The sequence below is a fragment of the Durotheca rogersii genome (assembly GCF_024521655.1).
Source record: "Durotheca rogersii strain YMJ 92031201 chromosome Unknown GGS23scaffold_9, whole genome shotgun sequence".
Lineage (NCBI taxonomy): Eukaryota > Fungi > Ascomycota > Sordariomycetes > Xylariales > Xylariaceae > Durotheca > Durotheca rogersii.
The window spans coordinates 630,918-650,393 of NW_026251240.1; the positions used below are offsets into that span (position 1 = coordinate 630,918).

The window sequence follows — 19,476 nt, forward strand, 5'->3', positions numbered from 1 at the left end:
AAAGAGAGCAACAACGTTATTATCGATATCATAGACGGCTGCGAGAAGAGCGACGATAAAAGCGCCCGCACCCCCACCCCCACCCCCACCAACAGCGGAGCCAAACCCAGCAGCTAGCCGAGAATTTCGGTGACCGCTGGCGCGACGAGTCCGTCCACGGGGTGCGCTAGGCTTACCACCACAGGAACGGCCGAGTCTACGGCGTGTTGACGGTAGGCCGGTTCCTGATCGGACTCGTGCAATCGGCGGTCCCGCCCAAGACTTGCTGCTCCCGCGGCACGGCGTAAGACCAGCCAGCGACGTCCGTCCGAATTTCCAAGGCCGCGCCACCCGGATTCGAGGACGCGTGTGGCGCGAAGGGGAGAGATGACGCGGGCAGGGGACAACGACCTAGAGAGGCGAGGATAGGTGACGGGTCTGCGTGACCCATTTGATCCCTCTCGCGGCGAGAACAGGGGGTGGGCCACAGCGATGATGCGTCACGAACCTAACATGGACGTAGATATACGACGCAGCGTTTCCTTTCTAAGCAGAGCACGGGGCATGCGGTCGGCGCCCGTTAGTATCCCGTCGTGGCCCAGGGGCTCGCATTCGTAAGCGGGCGACAGCATCGAAGTGGCAACGTACTCATATAGCGAGTACCTACCGCGCTCGCGCACGGCCAGAGCGGTGCAGAGCGGGCGTAAGTAGCCAAGGCTATCGTAGGCGAAAAAAAAAAAGGCGCCTCGGATCTAAGTAACCCAAGACAGGAGGACAAGATGCGGGAGAGAAGAGCTCAGCCACGCTCGCGACGCGGCGCGGCGCTCATGTGATTGGCGGTTGGGAGAAGGGAGGAGTCAAGGAGGGCGGGGTTAGGCGATGGCGAGATACCTACCCTCCTAAGTTAAGCTGAGAAGGAGACCAGCTGTAGGAACCTTAGGTGGTCGATACAGCCTATACAGCCTATATAATAGGTACCTACCTCCCCCCCCCTCCCCTATATTATAGGTACCTTAGGTAGGTATAGGTACCTAAGGCAACTATGTACCTTAAGGTACCTATAACACAATACCTGCCGAGGCCACGCCTCCGTTACTTCTCTCTGGCTGTGTTTTATACTCGCTCGCCTTCGGAGGCTGAGCCAAAAGCAGACCCTGCATAAATCTTCCATACTTACATGTCCGTCCACCGCCGATCCTTCTCCCCCCTCCTCTCCCACCTACAGAGACATTTGCTGGACGAGACTTGGACGAAACGAAGCCTGTCCGGCACTAGCGAGACGAGAACCCCGCAGCTTGATTCGCCCCCCCCTTTCGTATAAGTCACGCCCATTCGCGCGCATCCGAGACACCCTCACCTACTCACTCACCTACTCACCTACTCGCCTGCGTTGTCTACATACATCCGCACCTCCATCCGCGCCAGCATCGCACAAACCATCCTTTGTTATCGCGCAGTCGGACGTCGTCGAATCCTCCGCATGGCCGACTTCACGGCGCCCGCCGGCCCGCCTCCGCCCAAGGTCCCGGAGGGCTGGGTCGCCCGCTGGAACGACCAGTACCACGAATGGTGAGCATTTTCCCCTTACCTGTCTGTCCCCTATCCACGTACCCGCTCACCCAGCAGCCCGTCGTCGTCGTCGTCGTCTAACCGGCTAACGCCCCGCCCCAGGTTCTACGTAAACACCTACACCAAGCAGTCGCAATGGGAGAAGCCGACCGAGCCCGCCGTCGACCCTAACGCCCCTCCCGGGCCCCCTCCGGGCTACACCCCGGGGTCCGGTCCCGCGCCCGCCGACGCCAAGACGAACCCTTTCGTCAACGAGGCCACGCGGCCCGGCGGCCCGGGCACGCCGTCCTCGGCGTCGTCGCAGCCCGCGCACGAGGACGCCGACGCCCGCCTCGCGCGCCAGCTGCAGGAGGAGGAGAACGCCCGCGCCGCCGCCGCGCGCGCCGCCCCGCCGGTCCCGCCCCAGGGCTACGCCCCCTACCCGGACCAGCTGCCCCCGCGCTCGTCCGGCAGCAACCCGGCCGACAAGGCCAAGGGCCTGCTGGGCAAGTTCTTCGGCGGCAAGAGCAAGCCTTCCGGCGCCGGCGGCCACGCGCACTACGGCGCCCCGCAGCCGCACTACGGCGCGCCCCAGGGCTACGGCGGCTACGGCGCGCCGCCGCCCGCACCCGGACCGTACGGAGGCTACGGCGCGCCGCCTCCCGGCGCCTACGGAGGCTACGGCGCGCCGCCCCCCGGCGCCTACGGCGGCTACCCCCCGCAGGGCGGCTACCCTGCCCACCAGGCCTACCCCGCCGCCGGCGGGTATAAGAAGCCGGGCGGCGGCGGCGGCATGGGCGCGGCCGGCGGCGCGGCCCTGGGTCTGGGCGCCGGCCTGATCGGCGGCGCGCTGATCGCCGACGCTATCAACGACGGCCAGCAGGACGCCTACATGGACGGCTACGCTGACGGGCAGGACGGCGACTTCGGCGGCGACTTCGGCGGCGACTTCTAGGCCCCCCCCCCGCCTGCGTCGAGGCTGTGCCGGGCTAAGCTGGGTAGTCAGCCGGGTCATGGGAGAGAGGGACAGGGCCGCAGGGGGTGCGCCTGGCGGGCTTTTTTGCTGGGGAATCGCACACGCTCGTGCGATGGCAGGAGACGATCGGTCGGCGACAGCAAGGGCGGAGGTCGGAAGGGGGTTGCGTGCGTGCGTGCGGTGCTTTTTTTCCCCGGAGTTGTACGCGCGCGAGGCCCGGTCCTAGGGTACATCGCGCTCGCTGTTCGGCGTTGCTTGCGTCTGCCGCGAACGAAGACATCACGAGAAGGGCGAGAAATGGGGGACAGGGAGAAGGGAGGAGAGCCGCGGAGGTTCGGCGCGGAAGAAGTGCTGTGCTCGTTGCGAGACGGCGAGTCGGTAGTTACATCATACATTCCGTAGCATCCCCTCCGCGCCTCCTCCCGTAGCATAGCCTCGTTTTTGGCTTGTTATTTTTATTTTATTTTATTCTTTTCAATCCTAACTTGCTGCTCCTCCACCGCTCTCTTCGTCCGTGCGTGCTTCTCGCTGCTAGGGCCGACACACGTGTCTGGCTATCCACCCCGGCCGGGCTAAACCCTCGCCCCTCCTACGCATGCGGCGGCCCGCCGTGCGCGCGGGCGGAAAGCCCTCGAGCCAGGGCTGCCGCGCTTCGCGACTAGTTTTTACCTTCCCAACCTTCCTTGGGCAGGCCAGGCGAGGCGGGGAGCGGAGACGCGGGTAGACACGAAACGGGGGGTAGATAGATAGATACGAGGCCGGTGGGCATGCTCGGGGGAAAGCGCAGCGCGTCTGGTCTGGGGGGCCAGCGGGAGCTCGTCTAGACTAGATCTTGTCTACCTATCTATATATCATATCCTATATCTTCCCCGTCCCCATTACTTCGACTCTCGGCCCTCCCTTCCCTATCCTACCCGGCCCTTATCTCGGCCGGTCCGTCCCCCGGCTTTTCCAATCTGTCCGTCTATCCGCGCTCGTCACCGCCTGCCGCCCTTCTTGCCGTTCCCGGAGGAAGGGGGGGAGGCAGGGGAGGAGGCAGGGGGGTCGCCCTCGCTCTTGGCGCCGCCGGCGTTCTGGCCCGCCAGGTAGGCCGCCATGTCGAAGCTGCCGGCGCCTCCAGCGCCGCCGCCGCTGCCCCCGCCGCCCATGATGCTGTTCATCGGGTTCTTGCGCTGCTGCGCCTCCCACTCGGCGCGCATCTCGGGGTCCACTGGAAGGGGTGGTGATTAGCGGGGGGAGGTCTATGTTCAGAATAGACGAGTTGTCCTTCGTATGCTAGGGCACGGTGCTGGGAGGGGCGCTGCAAGGAGCGGATGCTTACTGTTGTCGACGAGCTTGGGCAGCCCGATGAAGAGTACCATGCTCACGAGGCCCATGAGGATCATGGGGTTCTTGAGGATGCCGAAGACGGAGACTGCCGCGCGCTGCGTTAGCCGAGCGTCCGCGCCTTCGACCCGTTCTCTCCTCGGCCCTCCCGCCCCTCGCTTCTCCTCCCGAGGAGGGAGGCAGAGGCGGAGAAGCGAGGCCGGCCGGCGGATAGGCGTCCTTTAAGCAGAAAAGAATAGAGGGGAGGGCCCGAGAACTCACAAGATCCCCTCTCGACAAAGTACTCCTTGGCGCCGAGGACGCGGACGGGGAAGCGGCCTCCCTCGACGCCGACGCCGGCGGCGCGCGGGATCTCGGGGCCGCGGTTGTCCCAGTCGTTGCCGCGGAAGGTCTCCCAGGCGCGGACGCGCAGGGCCTGGCCCTCGGCGGCGTCGGCGTCGGCGGCGGCGGGGTACACGTCGACGCGCAGCGGGGCGAAGGCGTGCGAGGCGCAGTGCACGTCGGCGAGGTAGGAGCCGGGCGTGACGTTGCGGAAGACGAAGAGGGCGTCGCCGCCGCCGGCGGCGGGGGAGCCGCTGAGGGGCGCCCGCAGCCGCGCCCCGAGCGCCGACAGCGTCGCGTGCGTGGCCGGCGCGAGCGAGAGCGGGCGCGCGAGCGCCGCCGACGCCGGCACCGCGAGCGCGAACGAGGTCTGCGGCCGCGCGGCGGCGGCCGAGGAGCTGACGACGGCGGAGGGCGCGGCGAGGAAGAGCAGCAGGAGCGGCCCCGCGAGGGCGGCGAGCGCTGTGCGCATCTCGTGCGTTTCGGGCTTGGTCGGTCGGTGGGTTCGGGGGGAGGTGGGTGGTTGGTTGGTTGGTTGGGCGGGCGGCGGAGAGGTGCGGAGGAGAAGGAGGAGGAGGTTGGAGGTAGGTAGACAGGCTGAGGAAGAGAGAAGGGCGGCGGCGTTGCGGATGATGCTGTTACCTCTAGGTAGCGTAGCAGGTTAGGTACCTACCTAAATGATCAGTGCATGTATTATGACACATGCATGTGAGTAGATACCACGTGACCACGTGCCGCAGCCACCCTTCGTTGACTGGATAATCCCCGGCGCGACCGCGTCCAGCCATACCAAGATGCGATGATTGGAAGAGCTACAACTCTGACTCGTCTTCCCCCTGAGACCAGCCCCATATTAGCTTATGGTATGACCGTAGAACAGGGTCTATAAAAAGAGAAAAAAAAAGAGCGAGTGAAAAAGAGAAAGAGACCCCGCGTAGACGAGGCTCCCTGGCTATCCTCTGGGAAAGAAGATCAGATCGGTGGGCAACTCCGCAACGCTCCTTTCCCTCCGCGGGGGTAGACGCATCCCGTCCCAGCTCCCGGCATGCGCGTTGGGTGCTTTTCGGGTGATATTTTCGTTTGCTGCCTACAGACTATTAAGAATGCGCCTAAGGACGGGTCGAGCAGCGGCATCTAGTTTTCTCTTCCCGAGAGCCCGTCGATGGCTGCCTGTCAGGGTCGTCGCAAACGCGCAGCTCTGCACGCACAAGGCAGCCCTCACGATAATGCGGCGTTGTTCCCTCGTAGCGGAAGGGGTGCGCATTACTAGTCTATCGAGTCATAAGTGCGTACAATTATCTACGATTCACGGTTGCATGCTAGGCGATTAAGCCATGTTACGATATTCCTAGGGCTAGGATGCTTGCCTAGTCCTAATTTGAAGGTAGGTAGGTAACAGTAAGGAAGATTTCACTCGATCGCAGGCGTCAAGTCGATGCTTCATATGCAGTCTTGAAATCGGATAGTGTTACGGTCTGCTAAGCTACCTAGAATTTCTAGAGGACTTACTTAGATTCCATAATAACTAAGGAAAGGGAAGCTAGCCAAAGGAGGGGGATGCCTCCCATCCTATGCCCCGGTATCTTGCGGTGCCGGGATCGGTCATCTTTGGAGTTGACCGTCCAGTCAATTCTAACACGTACCTAGGTCTGCTACGGGGGCAATCGGGCCAAGGATTCACTCCGGTTAGGCACTTATTCCCAATGCCAAGAGTGACATGCGTTAGGTACCTCCCTTCCGGGCACTCCTCGCGTGCGTCCTCTTCTCTTTTCGTGAGGAGAGCGCTTGTGAGCGTCGCTCGAGCGTTTGAGCGCTCGGACTGGCGCTCTCTAGCCCGCACCGAGCGTGCATCAGGGATGACCGTTTGTAATAGTACCTAAGGTCCCTACGTTAGAGGAGGTTCCAGGATCCCTGGAGACGTACCTAAGGTATCCAGGTACTTCTCTCGTAGGGACTTATACCTGTTCGTAGGTACCTAAGGTACCTAACCCAACCTACCCTCTAGGAGGAAGACATTCACCCCCGGGTGAGCGGGGAGATTAGGTGTAGGTACCTAGACAGGTAGGTACGTATCCAAGGTACCTAGCGCTTTATAAACGTGCCCTGTCGTCCGTACGAACGGTCCCTTCCGGAACGCCGCGCAGACCAACTCGATTGCGCTACCATGACAGCAGGCCGCTGAACGGAGTCACCGCCGATGATTCAAGCCTGGTGATACTATTGCGTGCCACGCCCGTCTCCCCAAGTGCCCGAAGCCAACCCTTACCATGCCGTACTGCTGGCCGTGCGAGCGGTACTTCTCCACCGAGACCTCTCTCCGGCAGCACCGCCGAGACTCGGGCAACCACGCCCACGACTGTTTCCGCTGCGATCGGCACTTCACCTCCCAGTCTGCGAAGCGGCAGCATGTCCTCAACTCCTCCCGGCACCATCTCTGCACCGACTGCTACGACGAGCCCGATTTCGCCTCGGCCGAAGAGCTCGACCAGCATGACGTCGACGAGCACAACATGTGCCGGATCTGTCGCCGCTACTTCTCATCTCCCTCCAATCTGAAGAACGTGGGTCAAACCCCGCCCCCCGCCTCCCCCTCTTCCTCTCTCCCTCTTCCTCTCTCCCTCTTCCTCTCTCCCTCTGTTTCTTTCTCTCCCTTTCCCGTCTCTCTCGCCGTACGTCGCCGCCGGCTAACTCGTCGCAGCACCTCAAGATCCACGCCGAGAAGAACACCGAGTGCTTCGGGTGCGTGCGGTGCTTTAACTCGATCTCGGCCATGGTGCTGCACCTCGAGGCTGGCACCTGCGCGTCGGGCACCGACAACGACTTCGTCACCAGAGTTGCGTTCGAGTGCCACCGGTTCCGCGAGTACACCTTCGCAGAAGGCTCCGACTGCAGCTCCGACTTCGGCAGAAGCGGCGACCGCGACTTCACGTGCCCGACGTGCCCGTCGCGCTTCCCCTACATGAGCGGCCTGCTCCAGCACGTCGAGAGCGACCGCTGCGAAGAGGACCTGGCTTGGGGCCCCCTCGCCCAGTTCCTGCGCTACCTGGAGAAACGCATAGCCAGCCGCTAAGGGAGGCCCGATCGCCCAGGGGCCGCGGCCGGCCAGGGCGAGCTGGGCTCGGCCAGCGAAGGCGGCCGCGGCCGCCCGGGGAGGAGACTAGGCCCGGAGGCCGCGCGCATTCCTAAACGCCTACGTCCTCGGCCGTGAATTTGGGGGTCGGCCGTACTGTTCAGGTTTGATACGCCGTAGTCCGCGGCCTGTGCTAGTCTCTCTTAGCCGCGCACCTGAGGGCCTAGAACGGCGCGCCGCCGGGCCCCTGGCGCGTATGCTGTCGCCGCTTTCTAAGCCCGGCGGCGTGCAGAGCCACGGTGGCGCCCCAGCGAGCCCCTCGCCAGAACCGCCGCCCGGGAGATCTCCTGCGGTCAGCATGGTTCCGGCACGAGTCTTTGCGATACGGTAGATGTCTAAAAATGCAACCAAGCACGTTGACCGCGTTTCTTGTTCGCACTCGTGTACGTAGTTCTGAAGGGCGTGAGCATATCGTAGGCATCGCTGGTAAGTAAACGCATCACCGTCGAAGGCGCCGATACGGTGGATTCTCGCATCGGGGTTCGAGCACGGGCTAGGGATTGGGGAAGGGGGAGGGAGACTCAGCCTATGGGCTGGGCTGGCCAACCCGCCTCGGGATATGCACATATCCTTGTATACGCAAGCCCGCCAATACTTTCCACCTATCGAAGCAGTCTCGATCCTCCCTTTTTCTTTTTATTTTCCCTTCAGCTTACGAAAAGCCAGCGCCCATCGGAGGGCCGGAGCGACGTTCTTGTCCACACACGCCTGACTTACCTTGCTTAGGCACCTAGAGTCGTCTGAGACACGCATCTTGGATTCTGGCACAACTATTCTTCGTCCTTGGGAAGAGGCATTTAACTTCCTACATGTTTCATTTCATTTCATCGTGGGGTATAATTATCCGTAGGCATACCACTCGAACCGGTGCGCCAGTGAGTGTCAGTTTCTCTCTCTCTCTCTCTCTCTCTCTCTCCAAGGCCTAAAGCTGGCGTGGACAACGGCCATCAGTGCTTTCATCACCCTCCTGCTCCGTCACGATCCCCTCAGGCCTTCACGGCTGCCGCGGCCGCCTTGAAGGATTGCTCAAAGTCGGCGATGATGTCCTCGATGTGCTCCGTGCCGACCGAGATGCGGATCAGGTCCTCGGTCACGCCCGAGCTGATCTTCTCCTCGTCCGACAGCTGCTCGTGCGTCGTCGACCAGGGGTGGATCGCCAGCGTCTTCGAGTCGCCCACGTTGGCCAGGTTGGAGATCAGCTTAAAGCCGTCGACGATCTTGCTGCCGAGCGCGGCGTCTCCCTTGGCGCCGAAGCTCAGGACGCCGCCGTAGCCCCTCTTCAGGTACTTCTTGGCCAATTCGTGGCTTTGGTGGCTCTCGAGCCCGAGATACGACACCCAGCCGACGTGGGGGCTCGATTCGAGGTATTTCGCGAGCGCGAGCGCGTTCTGCGCGTGCCTCTCGGCTCGCAGGCTCAGCGTCTCGAGGCCGAGGAGGAGCTGCTGCGCGCCGAAGGGGTTCAGGCAGGAACCCAGGTCGCGTAGAATCTCGACCCTCGCGCGGATGGCGAAGGTGATGGGGCCGAAGGTCTCCCAGAACTTAAGGCCGTGGTAACCGTCCGACGGCTCCACCATCTGCGGGAAGCGCGCGCCGTGCTTCCCCCAGTCGAACTTGCCGCTGTCGATGACAACGCCGGCAATCGTCGTCCCGTGCCCGCCGATCCATTTGGTCGCCGAGTGGACGACGATGTCCGCGCCGTGGTCGATGGGCCTGACGAAGTAACCTCCCGCCCCGAAGGTATTGTCAACCTATTCCCGTCATTAACCCCCCTTTCGTCTCTCTCACGCCTTACCCTCTATGTTTGTATAGGTGGGTATGACAGGGAAAAGTGCTACGTACCACAACGGGAACCCCCTTCTCGTGCGCAATCTTGGCAATGGCCTCAAAATCGGGGACGTTGTATCGCGGGTTGCCGATGCTCTCGAGGTAGACGGCCTTGGTCTTGTCGTCGATGGCGGCAGCGAAGTCTTCGGGCTTGTCGCCGTCGATGAACTTGGTGGTGATGCCGAGCCGCTTGATGAAGACCTTGAGCTGGTTGTACGTGCCGCCGTAGAGGTTGGAGGTCGAGACGATGTTGTCACCGGCATGGGCGAGAGCGGCGATGGCCATGAACTGAGCGGCCTGGCCCGACGAAGCGGCAACAGCAGCCACGCCGCCTTCTAGCGCGGCAATTCGCTTCTCGAAGACATCAACGGTAGGCTACCTCGGATCGGATCAGCGTCGGTTCGGGAGAGGAGCGGCGCGAGCGGTTACCACTCACGTTCATGAGACGGCTGTAAATATTGCCGAACTCCTTGAGGCCGAACAGCCTCGCGCCCTGAGCCGAGTCGTTGAAGACGAAGCTCTAAGAGACCCAGTCAGCGGGGGTTCGCCACGGTTTCGAAGGACGTCAGACGTCGGCAGGGGAGGGAAACGGACGGTTGAGGCATATATGGGCACGGCGCGAGCGTTTGTCGCGGAGTCGACCTCCTGGCTGCAGGGCGCGTGTAGCTAGTCAGCCGTCATGCGGGCGAGAGAGTTTGGCTTATGGGGGGGAGTAGAGCGACATACCCCGCGTGGAGCTGGAGAGTCTCGAAGTGCTTGCTCAGTTCCTCGGCCATGGCGGTTGGTCTGCGTTGGGCGTACTGCGGAGGCTGAGGGGTTTTTTCAACCAGACGACGGGGAAGGGAGATGTGGTGTAGGCGAGGGTGCGGAGTGTGTGTGTATGTGTGGGATAGATGGCCAGCGAACAACCAGCTGGAATACGGCTAAACGCTACGGTTCTCAGCGCGAGAAGAACTCGAGACTATAATCGACGGGGGCTCTGTTCCCACGAAAGAAGGCCCTGTCCAACTTATAGTCGCCGTCGACGAGCAGGTGTGCGTCTGGCTGCGGCAAGCGGCCATCCTACAGAGGGCGAGTTTTGGTGCCTCCAGACCTGGAAGGGAGCCGGCGGGGAGGATGGTGGAGTCGCTGTGGAAAGCACGCCATCGACCATGTTGTAGCGACTTGCCTGGTCTGCAGCCCGCTAGGGACGCCGACCTGCTAGGTAGGGAGGTGGCGAGCCATGGTGCTGGCGACTTGTGGGAGATCGGCGAACCCGGTGTGCGTAAGTAGAGGTACGTGGGGTACCTGAGGTTCCTTACCTTAGGTGCAGCCATAGAAGGCTCAAAGTTGAGAGTTCCAGGCTGCACTGCAGGTGTATATAACATGCCTACGGGCCCGGGAATCAGGTACCTGGGTGGGTTTTGGTACCCCGTAACAGCTTTGTGCTAGGTCATCTATCCTCCAGCGGGTAGCACAGATGAGGAGGGGCCGCCACCCAGGCACATACCTTAGGAGGTAGGTACCTATATCTCTAAGGTATCTGTAGAGGCACCTTGGACGACTTATATGTCTGTAACATTAGGCACCTACTATAAGACACCTGATCCACCTAGGCACGGCATGGACACGCGAGAGAAACGTGTACATACCTGTCAGTATGGATGTTAGTAACGGAGGAGGAAAGGCGAAAAAAAGTGTCTCGGAACATGCGCGCGTGCTCTGAGCGATAAAGGAAAAACCAGACAATGCAAGTTTTACCAGGCTCTGAGGTTCAGCCCGTTGGGCAGGCACGCGGGGCCACTGGCTCGGACAGACAGACAGACAGGGGGGCAGCCCACCCACCGTCGGACGATGGCGGGGTAAGGCCACGGGAGGGGGGGGGGAGGCGGCTAAGACACCATCCTGCGCCTGGATGGCGACAGAGTTTTCCACAGCCGCGTCGACGGCCGCGAGCGCAGGATGTCGGCGTGGGGTTGCCGGCCTACGCTTCAGCCCTGGGCTCTGGGGGGGCTGCTACGCCGCCAGGCACGCACGCATGCCCTGCCTGGGTACCTGGGCCCCGGGGGACCTGGTGCTCGGCCGACGCCCTCCCTCCCCCCCCTTCTCGCTCGCCCAACGCCCTCTCCTCCTGCCTCGCTCCCGCGACGGGCCGGCCGCTCGGCCTTGCTGGCGCCCGCCGCGCCGCCGCGACGGATGCTACACACCTGCCTACTGTCTAATCGTGGGTGCGACATGGAACACGCCGCGGACTTGATGGCATCTCACATAGGTATAGGTATGCGTGGGTAGGGAGGGACCAGAAACTCCAGCTCAAGAACGCTTCGAGCTAGCTAGCTGGGCTTTCCGCGCTGAGGCTCGAAGTTATTTTTTTTTCTTTTACAAACAGCAACAAAGGGCTGCCAAAATTTACATTTGTATACATACTTATAGCGTATACGCAGGTATGTAGGTATTTTTGCGTATCTGTATTTCATTCCGTCGTCATCACAGGCCCGCTCGGCTCGGCCGAGTCGGACCCCCTCTCCGATAGCAGCAACAGCAGCAATATGAACCACCATTAGGTATGCCCAGCGTCCCGCGGCAAGTTGCCCTGGACCTCGCGGATCCCGCCCGGCTGGTCGTCGTCAGGATTGAGCCCCGGTTTGCCTCTCTTCCGTCGCCGTCCCTGACCCGACATCTCGCGACCCTAATACATATATACGCATGTCCCTATACGCGCGTGGCAAGAAGGAGAAAGAAAGAAAGACCGATCCGTGTTTGTCCGGCACGGCACGGCTTGAGTCTATCGATAATGATCCCACCCCAGGGGGAAGGGGGACGCAGGCCGGCACTCTCCAGCACCCGGAGCAGCGGAGGCTCGAGCAGGCACACCGCCTTCGTCGACGGACGGAGACTAGGGCGACGCCTGGGCCATCTCGGGCGCGGAACCGGGCCTGCGGCGGAAGGACAGGCCGCCGCGGAACGCCTCCCGGGCGGCGATGGCGGCGGAGGCGGTCCAGAGGAGGAACTCGACGGCGCCGAAGGCGACGCTGGCCTGGGCCGACGAGCAGACGCTGCCGCGGCAGAAGAGCAGCCGGCTCATGAAGACGGCGAGCGCGACGAAGGCGGAGAAGTGGAAGAGCGCGTTTACGGCCTCGAGGCCGAACGAGGCGAGCGGTTGGGTTGCTATCCGAGAAAAAGGGGGGGAGGGAAGGTGAGCAAGCAGTCTTTTTTTTTTTTTCCCCGAGGGACAATCTGCGACGTACCTTTGGGGGCGAATCGAGGGGCCAGCTCGAGGTAGAGCGCGGACACGATCGAGATGACTGACGCGGCTAGCGGCCAGTTGAACTGGGACGGAGACGCGGTCATCGTGTCCTCATTATACCAACGGACCACTGTGATTTTGACGTATTAGTCTCGACGTGGGCCGTTTCCCTTCCAGGTTCAATGGCGTGCTACGTACCGTAGGCCGTGAGACCTAAGAGGATGAAGGCAAATAGGAGCTGGGCGGATCGGATGGCCAAGGCGGCGGTGCTCCAGGAGAACGCCATCGTGACGGCGGCGGTAGTAGTAGTGGTGGTGGTGGTGGTGGCGGTGGTGGGGCGAGATCAGGGTCGGCGGCCGAGCAGGAAGCGAGTGTAACGAGGCGCGCAGCGGTCGTTCTTTCGAGGCAGCGTACGGAAGGGGAGTAATTATCACTTTGTTCAAAAATAGGGAGAATAGCGAGATGACGAGAAGAGAAAGACGGTAGGTAAAGGAGCGGAGACAGCACCAGGCACTTCCAGACAGACAAAGAGGGCAGGGGTTGGGAGTTGAGAGGAGGAGGAGGGAGGGTCAAGAGAAGTCGATCGGAAGAAGATCGAAGTGGGAGAACAATGGCATGAATGTGACTCGGGGCCGCTGGCTAATTATCGAGATCGGGCTCCATCTCAGCGCGAGAGCGCTAGGTAGATTGTCTTGGCTGGCGGTGATCCCGGCGACCGACACCTCGCCAACCCTGGCAAGCCCCGTGGCATAGGCAGTTGTAGGCATTGTCGGCGGGGATAAATGCGCGTCATGCCATCATCTGCCGCGCGCCCCAAGGCCGTTAATCCCCGGCTTCTCGACCTACGTATGCTTACCTACTTACGGCCGCAGGAAGTGCCAGACGCATCGGAGCGACGACATCTCAGATGGATATCTACGCGCCTGTAGAGTCCCGCTCGGCGGCACCTGTTACCACGTAGGTGTTGCGTCGCGATCGAGGTTTGTTAGGTATGTGTGGATGTGCAAGCGTACCGAGAGAAAGCGTATGTGGGTGTGTGTGCGTGTGTCAACGACGACAATCTCTAAGAGCACAGACGACGACCACTCGCAGATCGCACACGGCGCGCAGGGAGCAGAGAGATGGGGGGCGAGAAATCAAGGGTTTGGAGACATGCGACCACCCCTGATCGTCCAATCTGAGCGACGGTGCGCTGCTTCGGATCGCTATCTGAAACCGCAGCAGCCTGGCGAGAGGGACAGAGAATGGAAAGGAGGTGCCGGAAAGGGGACGGATGGGCTACGCCTAGTCCAATCATCTGCCGGGTCCGACCTCGCCAGGCCAGCGCTTTAATTCGCGAGGGACTAAGGATTTCAGGTTTTTCATTTTTTCTCTCCTTCTTCTGGTATTTTTATCTCTTTCTCATATATGAGTATTTCGGAGCTGGTTTTCTTCCTTTTTTAAAATTGCATTGATCCGGGCAAGTCGGGCAGAGGGGCGGAGGGATGGAAACTTGCGGCAACTACTGCTGATAGTGAGATAATAGTGAAGTCTGTGTTTGAGTGCTGACGACGGCGAGAGAGAGAGAGTGAGAGAGAGAGAACAGGCAATTCGAAAATTCGAAACGCCTCTCCTCCGCTTACAACGGCATCGAGACCGGGGACTACGGCTGCGTTGGCGGCAAAGGTGAGGCAGGCGTGCATACTCATACATGCTACTCGCGTGGAACGGGCTACGTATAATCGGCGGGAGCGCGCATCCATGCGAGAGTAGGCGGGTTTATCACTCGTAGGTAGGTAAAGTGTTTAAATATCTCGATCGTCTCCCCGATCTGGACGAGGTCTCTTCAACCCCGGGGATTCGGCGCGACGTAGACGTGTATGTGCGGACATGCAGGTATACTTATGCGGGAGGATGGTAGTACGTTAGGCACTTATTACGGCAGCCTCAGGATGAAGCGGCGAAATGCTGGCGGGCAGCCTGCGTACACGGTGGCTATTTATGAGTACCTATGTCCGAGGTGGAACGCGGTAGCTGGTGCGTCGGAGATGTTCAGTAGGGCAACACTGGTGCGACACGTCACGTCGACCGACCGACAGTATCCTCTTAACCTCAGAACGGAGCACACATATAGGCACATATGAGTTCTCATAGCCCATCTAGGTGCCGCATCTGCTATCGTTACATCCTCCCTACGCCTGCTCTTCCCTGTAGGTAGGTAGGTAGGTACTTAACGAAGGATAGGTTCGATTCCTAACAGCGCTACTTGGTAGTCTTCGCTATTTAGCTCATCTCTCGCCTGCGTCGCAGCCTGCTTAAAGTAGGTACGCATAGGTACCTACCTGTCTACCTTAGCTATAGCACTCGACCGACCCCCCCGGTCATTCATCGTAGTACAAATTAATATAGAGGCCTCCCCCAACACACAGATACCTAATGACGAGTGAGACATAGCTACCGAGGTTGTGTATTTAATATAAGCATGCACTTAATACCGCTCGGGGAGTCTCCGTCAGTTCGACTCGTCCGACCGGCTGCCCTCCTGCATGTGATAGAGCCGAAATGCCGGCATATGTAGGTCCCAGTTACGTCCTATAGGCATGCGCTTTTCTCCGGCTCTCTGCTACCCAGCCACGTGTAACGGGGGCGGGACCGGGGGGGTTGAGACGAAGCAGAAGCAGAAGAAGAAAGAGTAGAGTCGGCGTGGAGGATAGGTGTGTACTCATAGATATATTGATATATTCTCGTCGCAACCAACTCTCCCTCTCTCCGTCCCCTTCCCCGCCCCCAGCTTATCGCGCTCGCGCTATGTGAGACTAAACACTCCCGCCATTACCACCTGGGGGCGACCGCAGTCTGGTAGCGGCGGATGGCTCGGGTCCTAAGCCTAGACGGGCGCGCCAGTCCCCCCGGACCCAACTGCTTCCGGTTATTGACCCGAGGCGTTCGGCGAACCCGCCTCCTCCCCCCCCTCTCTCCTTTTTCCCCTTCTTACTTTTTCAGCGAAGCGACTCGCTTGCTCGCGCAATGCGGTGGCGGCCGACATCATGACTGAGACATATTCGACACATCGCAATTGGGCTTGAGAAATACCTGGCGATCTGGGGCTACCCCCGTCCATACCTACTCACAGGTGTTACCTGTCGTGCGTGGCGGCGGCGGCGGGGTCTGACGGGGTATGCCTATCTTTAGGTCTGCTAGTACCTATGTTCTGAGTTGTCCTTGCTGCCAGTTTGAATCTGGGGTAGTTGGGTGATATCTCAGCGGTACTAGTTTTCCTGTAGAACCGTAGGTGGTCTTTTTTCACTTTCTTCTTGATTACCACTATCTAACCTTTGCCGAGACTCAGCATCCTTTTGACACGTGAGAGATGCCTGCTCCGCCCCAGTTCGCGACATCTCCACGTACAGAGTGGTAGGTAGGTAGGTATGTAGGTACACGCCTGACCTACGAACCTACCTACCTAACCTAAGAAAATACTTATGGTGGGGAGGCCGCTGCGCTAACAGCACTTGGCTTGGGGTAATTCCCCACTCCGCGCCCGGCTCGCGACCAATCGCCTCGCGAGCCCATCGGTTGTTGCAAATACTCCAAGGTACATAAAAGGTGCGCCCCGCTGACCGTTGCTCCGAGGTCCCCGTCTAGCCAATAGGGAGGCCCCGTCCGTCGGCCGCTGGAGACCCCAGAAACCTCGGTTCGTCCAGCGTTAGTCAGGAAGCTCTTTGGTTCTGCCCGTCTCCTCCATCCGGCGCAGGCCTATTACCAACGTTAGGTGGTATCAATATGGGCTGTACGCCTAAGTAAGTGAATAGGTACCTAGGTAGGCAGGCAGGCAGGTAGGTAGGTACCTATGTTTAGGTAGGACAGGCAGGCTCGCAGGCGTACCAACCCTTCCTGGGCCCCCCCCCCGGAGGAGTGGCTGTGGGTGGCCCTCAACAGGCGGCAGCGTTGTCGCGGACAGCTAATAATATCACCGAGAAAAAAACACAAATGCAAATCCAGATGTCATCCTAAACCCGTCGACAGTCCGCCTGCTCTCGCTCTCCAGTCCCCGCATCTGCCTCCCTGTCTCTCAACCCTGGTAGGTACCCGTACCGATCCCACGCACCTCGGCATCTTTCGTGCATGTCTTGTTTTCCTGCTACTAAATCCGCGCCCCAGCGACTTGTCCGCTCCGAGCGGGTCGCGGCCCCAGGCGAGCCTAGAGCAATAAAAGATCCAATTTTGCGGTTCGGGTAGGCGAACTCTCTCCCTTGCTTCACTCTTTCTGCTGCTACCTGGGATATCTCTTTTTTTTATATTGTATCGTCCCGTCTGCGTCCGCTTCTGCGAATCAACCGGTGACGTTCCTCTCGGCTCCCTCCCCCTATCACCAACCTCTCTTCCCGCCTGTTTCCCCTGGTTGGTCGGTCGCATCTCCCCCGTTTGTGCACACCACCCAGCACCAACCGTGTTTATCCACCTCTCCCCATTGGCCGGACGATTCGATAAAAAATATGGCTGGCATCGGTCCCGACCTCAAGACCGCTGCCTATATCAAGCAGCTGTCGACGCCGCCTCCTGCCGGCTCGCCCTACGCGCTTCCCGTCCCCGGCACCGAACGAGAGAACCGCACTCCCGTCTACCGCCACTGGCAATTCCTGGACAAGCCTCTGCTCGAGACCTACGTCCCCGAGATACGCACCTTCCACGACCTGTTCCAGGACGCCGTCAGGCGCTTCCCGAACAACAAGTGTCTCGGCACCCGGCCCTGGGATCCCGTCACCAAGTCCTGGGAGCCCAGGTATGTGTGGCAGACCTATGCCGAAGTCGCCGTGCGCAGCAAGAACTTCGGGTCCGGGATACAGGAGCTCCATAGCCGCATCGGACAAGCGCCCGGCAACTATGGCGTCGGCCTCTGGAGCCAGAACAGAGCCGAGTGGCAGATCGCAGGTGAAGAATCCACCGGCCCCCGCCACTGATGGACAGTACCTACTCACACGTTGGCCGCAGATATCGGGTTGACTTCGCAATCTCTCTTCTCCGTCTCCCTCTACGAAACCCTCGGTCCCGACGCCTCCGAATACATCATCAGACACGCCGAGCTCTCGTGCGTGGTCACCTCGCTCCCTCACATCCCCACCCTGCTGGCTCTCGCGCCTCGGATACCCGCGCTCAAGCTGATCGTCTGCATGGACCCTCTGGACGGCGGCGAGCCGGATGGGTACTCGAAGATGGCCTTGTTAAGCGGCATCGCGGCTCAGCATGGCGTCGAGATTTGGCCCATGACGGGCGTCGAGGAGCTGGGAGAAAAGGCTGCCCGCCCCGTACGGCCGCCTCGCCCGACTGATATCCTTACTGTCAACTATACCTCCGGCACCACCGGGGACCCGAAGGGCGTGGTACTGACACATGCCAACTGCGTCGCCGCCGTTTCGAGCGCTCGTTCCAGCGCGGGCTACACGCATACGGACGTCACCATTTCCTACCTGCCTCTGGCTCACATATACGGACGGATGATAGACCAATGCGCTGTGTCGGAGGGTAGCGCCATTGGCTATTTCCACGGAAACATGCTAGAGTTGGTCGACGACCTTAAACTTCTGAGGCCCACTGGCCTGATATCTGTCCCCCGCCTGTACAATCGGATCAGCATGGGCATCCAGGCCCAGACCGTCAAGGCCAGCGGTGTCAAGGGTGCCCTGTCGCGGAAAGTTGTCGACACCAAGAAAGCGAACATGAAACTGCCGCCCGGGCAGGCCACCAACAAGCACCTCCTCTACGACCGGATATGGACCCCCAAGGTGCGAGCCGGCGTCGGCTTGGACCGATGTCGTTCCATGGTGAGCGGAAGCGCGCAACTTGACCCTGACGTCCAGGAGTTTCTTCGGGCAGCGCTAGGCAACTATTTCTGCCAAGGCTACGGCCTTACCGAGTCGTACGCCGCAGGGTCATTCCAGCTCCAGGGTGACTTTTCTCTGGGAAACGTTGGCGGGCCGATGCCCGGCATAGAAATCTGCCTGGAGTCGCAGCCTGAGCTTGAGTATCTCGTGACGGACACGCCCCGCCCGCGAGGCGAGCTGTTGCTGCGGGGACCGTTCGTTTTCGGCGGCTACCTAAAGAACGAGGCGGAAACCCAGAAGGCGCTGGAGGCGGACGGATGGTTCCACACCGGCGATATCGCCGAGATCGACGAGTTAGGCCGTATCAAGATCATCGATCGCAAGAAGAACGTGCTCAAGCTGTCCCAGGGAGAGTACATCTCGCCCGAGCGGATCGAGAACGTGTACATGGGCAGTTCGAACTTGATTGCCACCGCTTTCGTGCACGGCGAGCCTAGCCAGTCGACCCTGGTCGGCGTCTTTGGCGTGGACCCAGTCACGTTCGCCCCGTTCGTCAGCAAGATCCTGAAGAAGACCGTTGCCCCCGACGATATCGAAGCCATCAAGGCGGCGGCTCGGGAATCCCAAGTAATCAAGAGCTTTATCAAACATCTCGACGGTATCGGCAAGAAGCACAAGTTCAATGGCTATGAGCGAGTGCGCAACTGTCTCCTGGACGTGGAACCATTTACCGTGGAGAACCAGCTTCTAACACCAACGTACGTTTCAACCCCCCCCCCCCCCTTTTTTTTTCCCCTCTCTCTTTTCTTCCTAACCCTCATACCTTTGATGTTTCTTCTATGTGTATTTTTACCTGGAATCCTGCTAACGTAGTGACTACCAGTCTAAAGCTGAAGAGGCCCCAAACCGCAAGGAAATTCAAGTCCGAGATCGACCGTATGTACACGGAAATCAACGAGGAAGCCTCGAGCGCCCAGCCGAAGCTGTGATCTAATAACCGGGCTTGCGTTACCAGCAATCCCATATATATAGATATATGTATTTAAGTAGCGTGCTAGATGACAATGAGGACAGCATTCTGCTGACTTCAACACATGTTTTATATATTATTAGTAAATTACTCGGCCTAGTGGCCGCAACTTATACTTGTTTATAAGAATGTTGTGTATTTAATAATATATCTATGAGATGTTTATATATTGATGCGTACTTTTAGATTGTTATTATCGATTACCATTCTCTTTAGCTTTTGCTATGTTCGGTCAAGTAATGCGATGGTGCCTCATTCTATACCTGTCGTAGTTTGCCGCATAGCGAGAGATGGGCTGCAATGCTTCATTACAAC

General features: G+C 60.0%; 7 protein-coding genes across 7 annotated transcripts; 3 read left to right on the plus strand and 4 right to left on the minus strand.

Annotated features, from left to right (window-relative positions):
* The first annotated feature begins 1,249 nt into the window (after positions 1-1,249).
* GGS23DRAFT_531865 (uncharacterized protein) lies at positions 1,250-3,192 on the plus strand. Its single transcript, XM_051514743.1, has 2 exons — positions 1,250-1,548; positions 1,651-3,192. The coding sequence occupies exons 1-2, from the start codon at positions 1,460-1,462 to the stop codon at positions 2,480-2,482; spliced, it is 921 nt and encodes a 306-aa protein (XP_051372115.1). The 5' UTR covers positions 1,250-1,459; the 3' UTR covers positions 2,483-3,192.
* A 1-nt stretch (position 3,193) lies between these two features.
* On the minus strand, positions 3,194-4,863 carry GGS23DRAFT_621052 (uncharacterized protein). Its single transcript, XM_051521147.1, has 3 exons — positions 4,091-4,863; positions 3,825-3,917; positions 3,194-3,713 (listed from the first exon to the last, which is right to left on the minus strand). Exons 1-3 carry the CDS (start codon positions 4,620-4,622, stop codon positions 3,481-3,483), a joined length of 858 nt encoding a protein of 285 aa, XP_051372116.1. The 5' UTR covers positions 4,623-4,863; the 3' UTR covers positions 3,194-3,480.
* Positions 4,864-6,224: 1,361 nt separating this feature from the next.
* Positions 6,225-7,280, plus strand: GGS23DRAFT_531950 (uncharacterized protein). The gene is made up of 2 exons (XM_051514744.1): positions 6,225-6,711; positions 6,849-7,280. Exons 1-2 carry the CDS (start codon positions 6,418-6,420, stop codon positions 7,218-7,220), a joined length of 666 nt encoding a protein of 221 aa, XP_051372117.1. The 5' UTR covers positions 6,225-6,417; the 3' UTR covers positions 7,221-7,280.
* Positions 7,281-8,266: 986 nt separating this feature from the next.
* On the minus strand, positions 8,267-9,880 carry GGS23DRAFT_596588 (O-acetylhomoserine ami; the record flags this gene model as incomplete). The annotated part of the gene is made up of 5 exons (XM_051518499.1): positions 8,267-9,028; positions 9,120-9,479; positions 9,541-9,624; positions 9,699-9,753; positions 9,831-9,880. 5 exons carry the CDS (start codon positions 9,878-9,880, stop codon positions 8,267-8,269), a joined length of 1,311 nt encoding a protein of 436 aa, XP_051372118.1.
* Positions 9,881-11,979: 2,099 nt separating this feature from the next.
* Positions 11,980-12,616, minus strand: GGS23DRAFT_596589 (membrane-associating domain-containing protein; the record flags this gene model as incomplete). The annotated part of the gene is made up of 3 exons (XM_051518500.1): positions 11,980-12,251; positions 12,332-12,460; positions 12,529-12,616. 3 exons carry the CDS (start codon positions 12,614-12,616, stop codon positions 11,980-11,982), a joined length of 489 nt encoding a protein of 162 aa, XP_051372119.1.
* Positions 12,617-13,715: 1,099 nt separating this feature from the next.
* Positions 13,716-14,153, minus strand: GGS23DRAFT_532040 (uncharacterized protein). Its single transcript, XM_051514745.1, has one exon. It carries the CDS (start codon positions 14,070-14,072, stop codon positions 13,770-13,772), a length of 303 nt encoding a protein of 100 aa, XP_051372120.1. The 5' UTR covers positions 14,073-14,153; the 3' UTR covers positions 13,716-13,769.
* A 2,027-nt stretch (positions 14,154-16,180) lies between these two features.
* On the plus strand, positions 16,181-19,348 carry GGS23DRAFT_566794 (acetyl-CoA synthetase-like protein). Its single transcript, XM_051516294.1, has 3 exons — positions 16,181-17,241; positions 17,302-18,889; positions 19,015-19,348. Exons 1-3 carry the CDS (start codon positions 16,806-16,808, stop codon positions 19,118-19,120), a joined length of 2,130 nt encoding a protein of 709 aa, XP_051372121.1. The 5' UTR covers positions 16,181-16,805; the 3' UTR covers positions 19,121-19,348.
* The last annotated feature ends 128 nt before the right edge of the window (positions 19,349-19,476 follow it).

Bases quoted from the DNA above. Each gene is read 5' to 3' on its own strand.
- GGS23DRAFT_531865 (XM_051514743.1), top strand. From the start codon at position 1,460: ATGGCCGACTTCACGGCGCCCGCCGGCCCGCCTCCGCCCAAGGTCCCG. The intron at 1,549-1,650 runs GTGAGCATTTTC...GCCCCGCCCCAG, and splicing joins AACGACCAGTACCACGAATG to GTTCTACGTAAACACCTACA.
- GGS23DRAFT_621052 (XM_051521147.1), bottom strand. From the start codon at position 4,622: ATGCGCACAGCGCTCGCCGCCCTCGCGGGGCCGCTCCTGCTGCTCTTC. The intron at 3,918-4,090 runs GTGAGTTCTCGG...AGCGCGCGGCAG, and splicing joins CTTTGTCGAGAGGGGATCTT to TCTCCGTCTTCGGCATCCTC. The intron at 3,714-3,824 runs GTAAGCATCCGC...CACCCCTTCCAG, and splicing joins GCCCAAGCTCGTCGACAACA to TGGACCCCGAGATGCGCGCC.
- GGS23DRAFT_531950 (XM_051514744.1), top strand. From the start codon at position 6,418: ATGCCGTACTGCTGGCCGTGCGAGCGGTACTTCTCCACCGAGACCTCT. The intron at 6,712-6,848 runs GTGGGTCAAACC...AACTCGTCGCAG, and splicing joins CTCCCTCCAATCTGAAGAAC to CACCTCAAGATCCACGCCGA.
- GGS23DRAFT_532040 (XM_051514745.1), bottom strand. From the start codon at position 14,072: ATGGATGCGCGCTCCCGCCGATTATACGTAGCCCGTTCCACGCGAGTA.
- GGS23DRAFT_566794 (XM_051516294.1), top strand. From the start codon at position 16,806: ATGGCTGGCATCGGTCCCGACCTCAAGACCGCTGCCTATATCAAGCAG. The intron at 17,242-17,301 runs GTGAAGAATCCA...CGTTGGCCGCAG, and splicing joins AGCCGAGTGGCAGATCGCAG to ATATCGGGTTGACTTCGCAA. The intron at 18,890-19,014 runs GTACGTTTCAAC...AGTGACTACCAG, and splicing joins AACCAGCTTCTAACACCAAC to TCTAAAGCTGAAGAGGCCCC.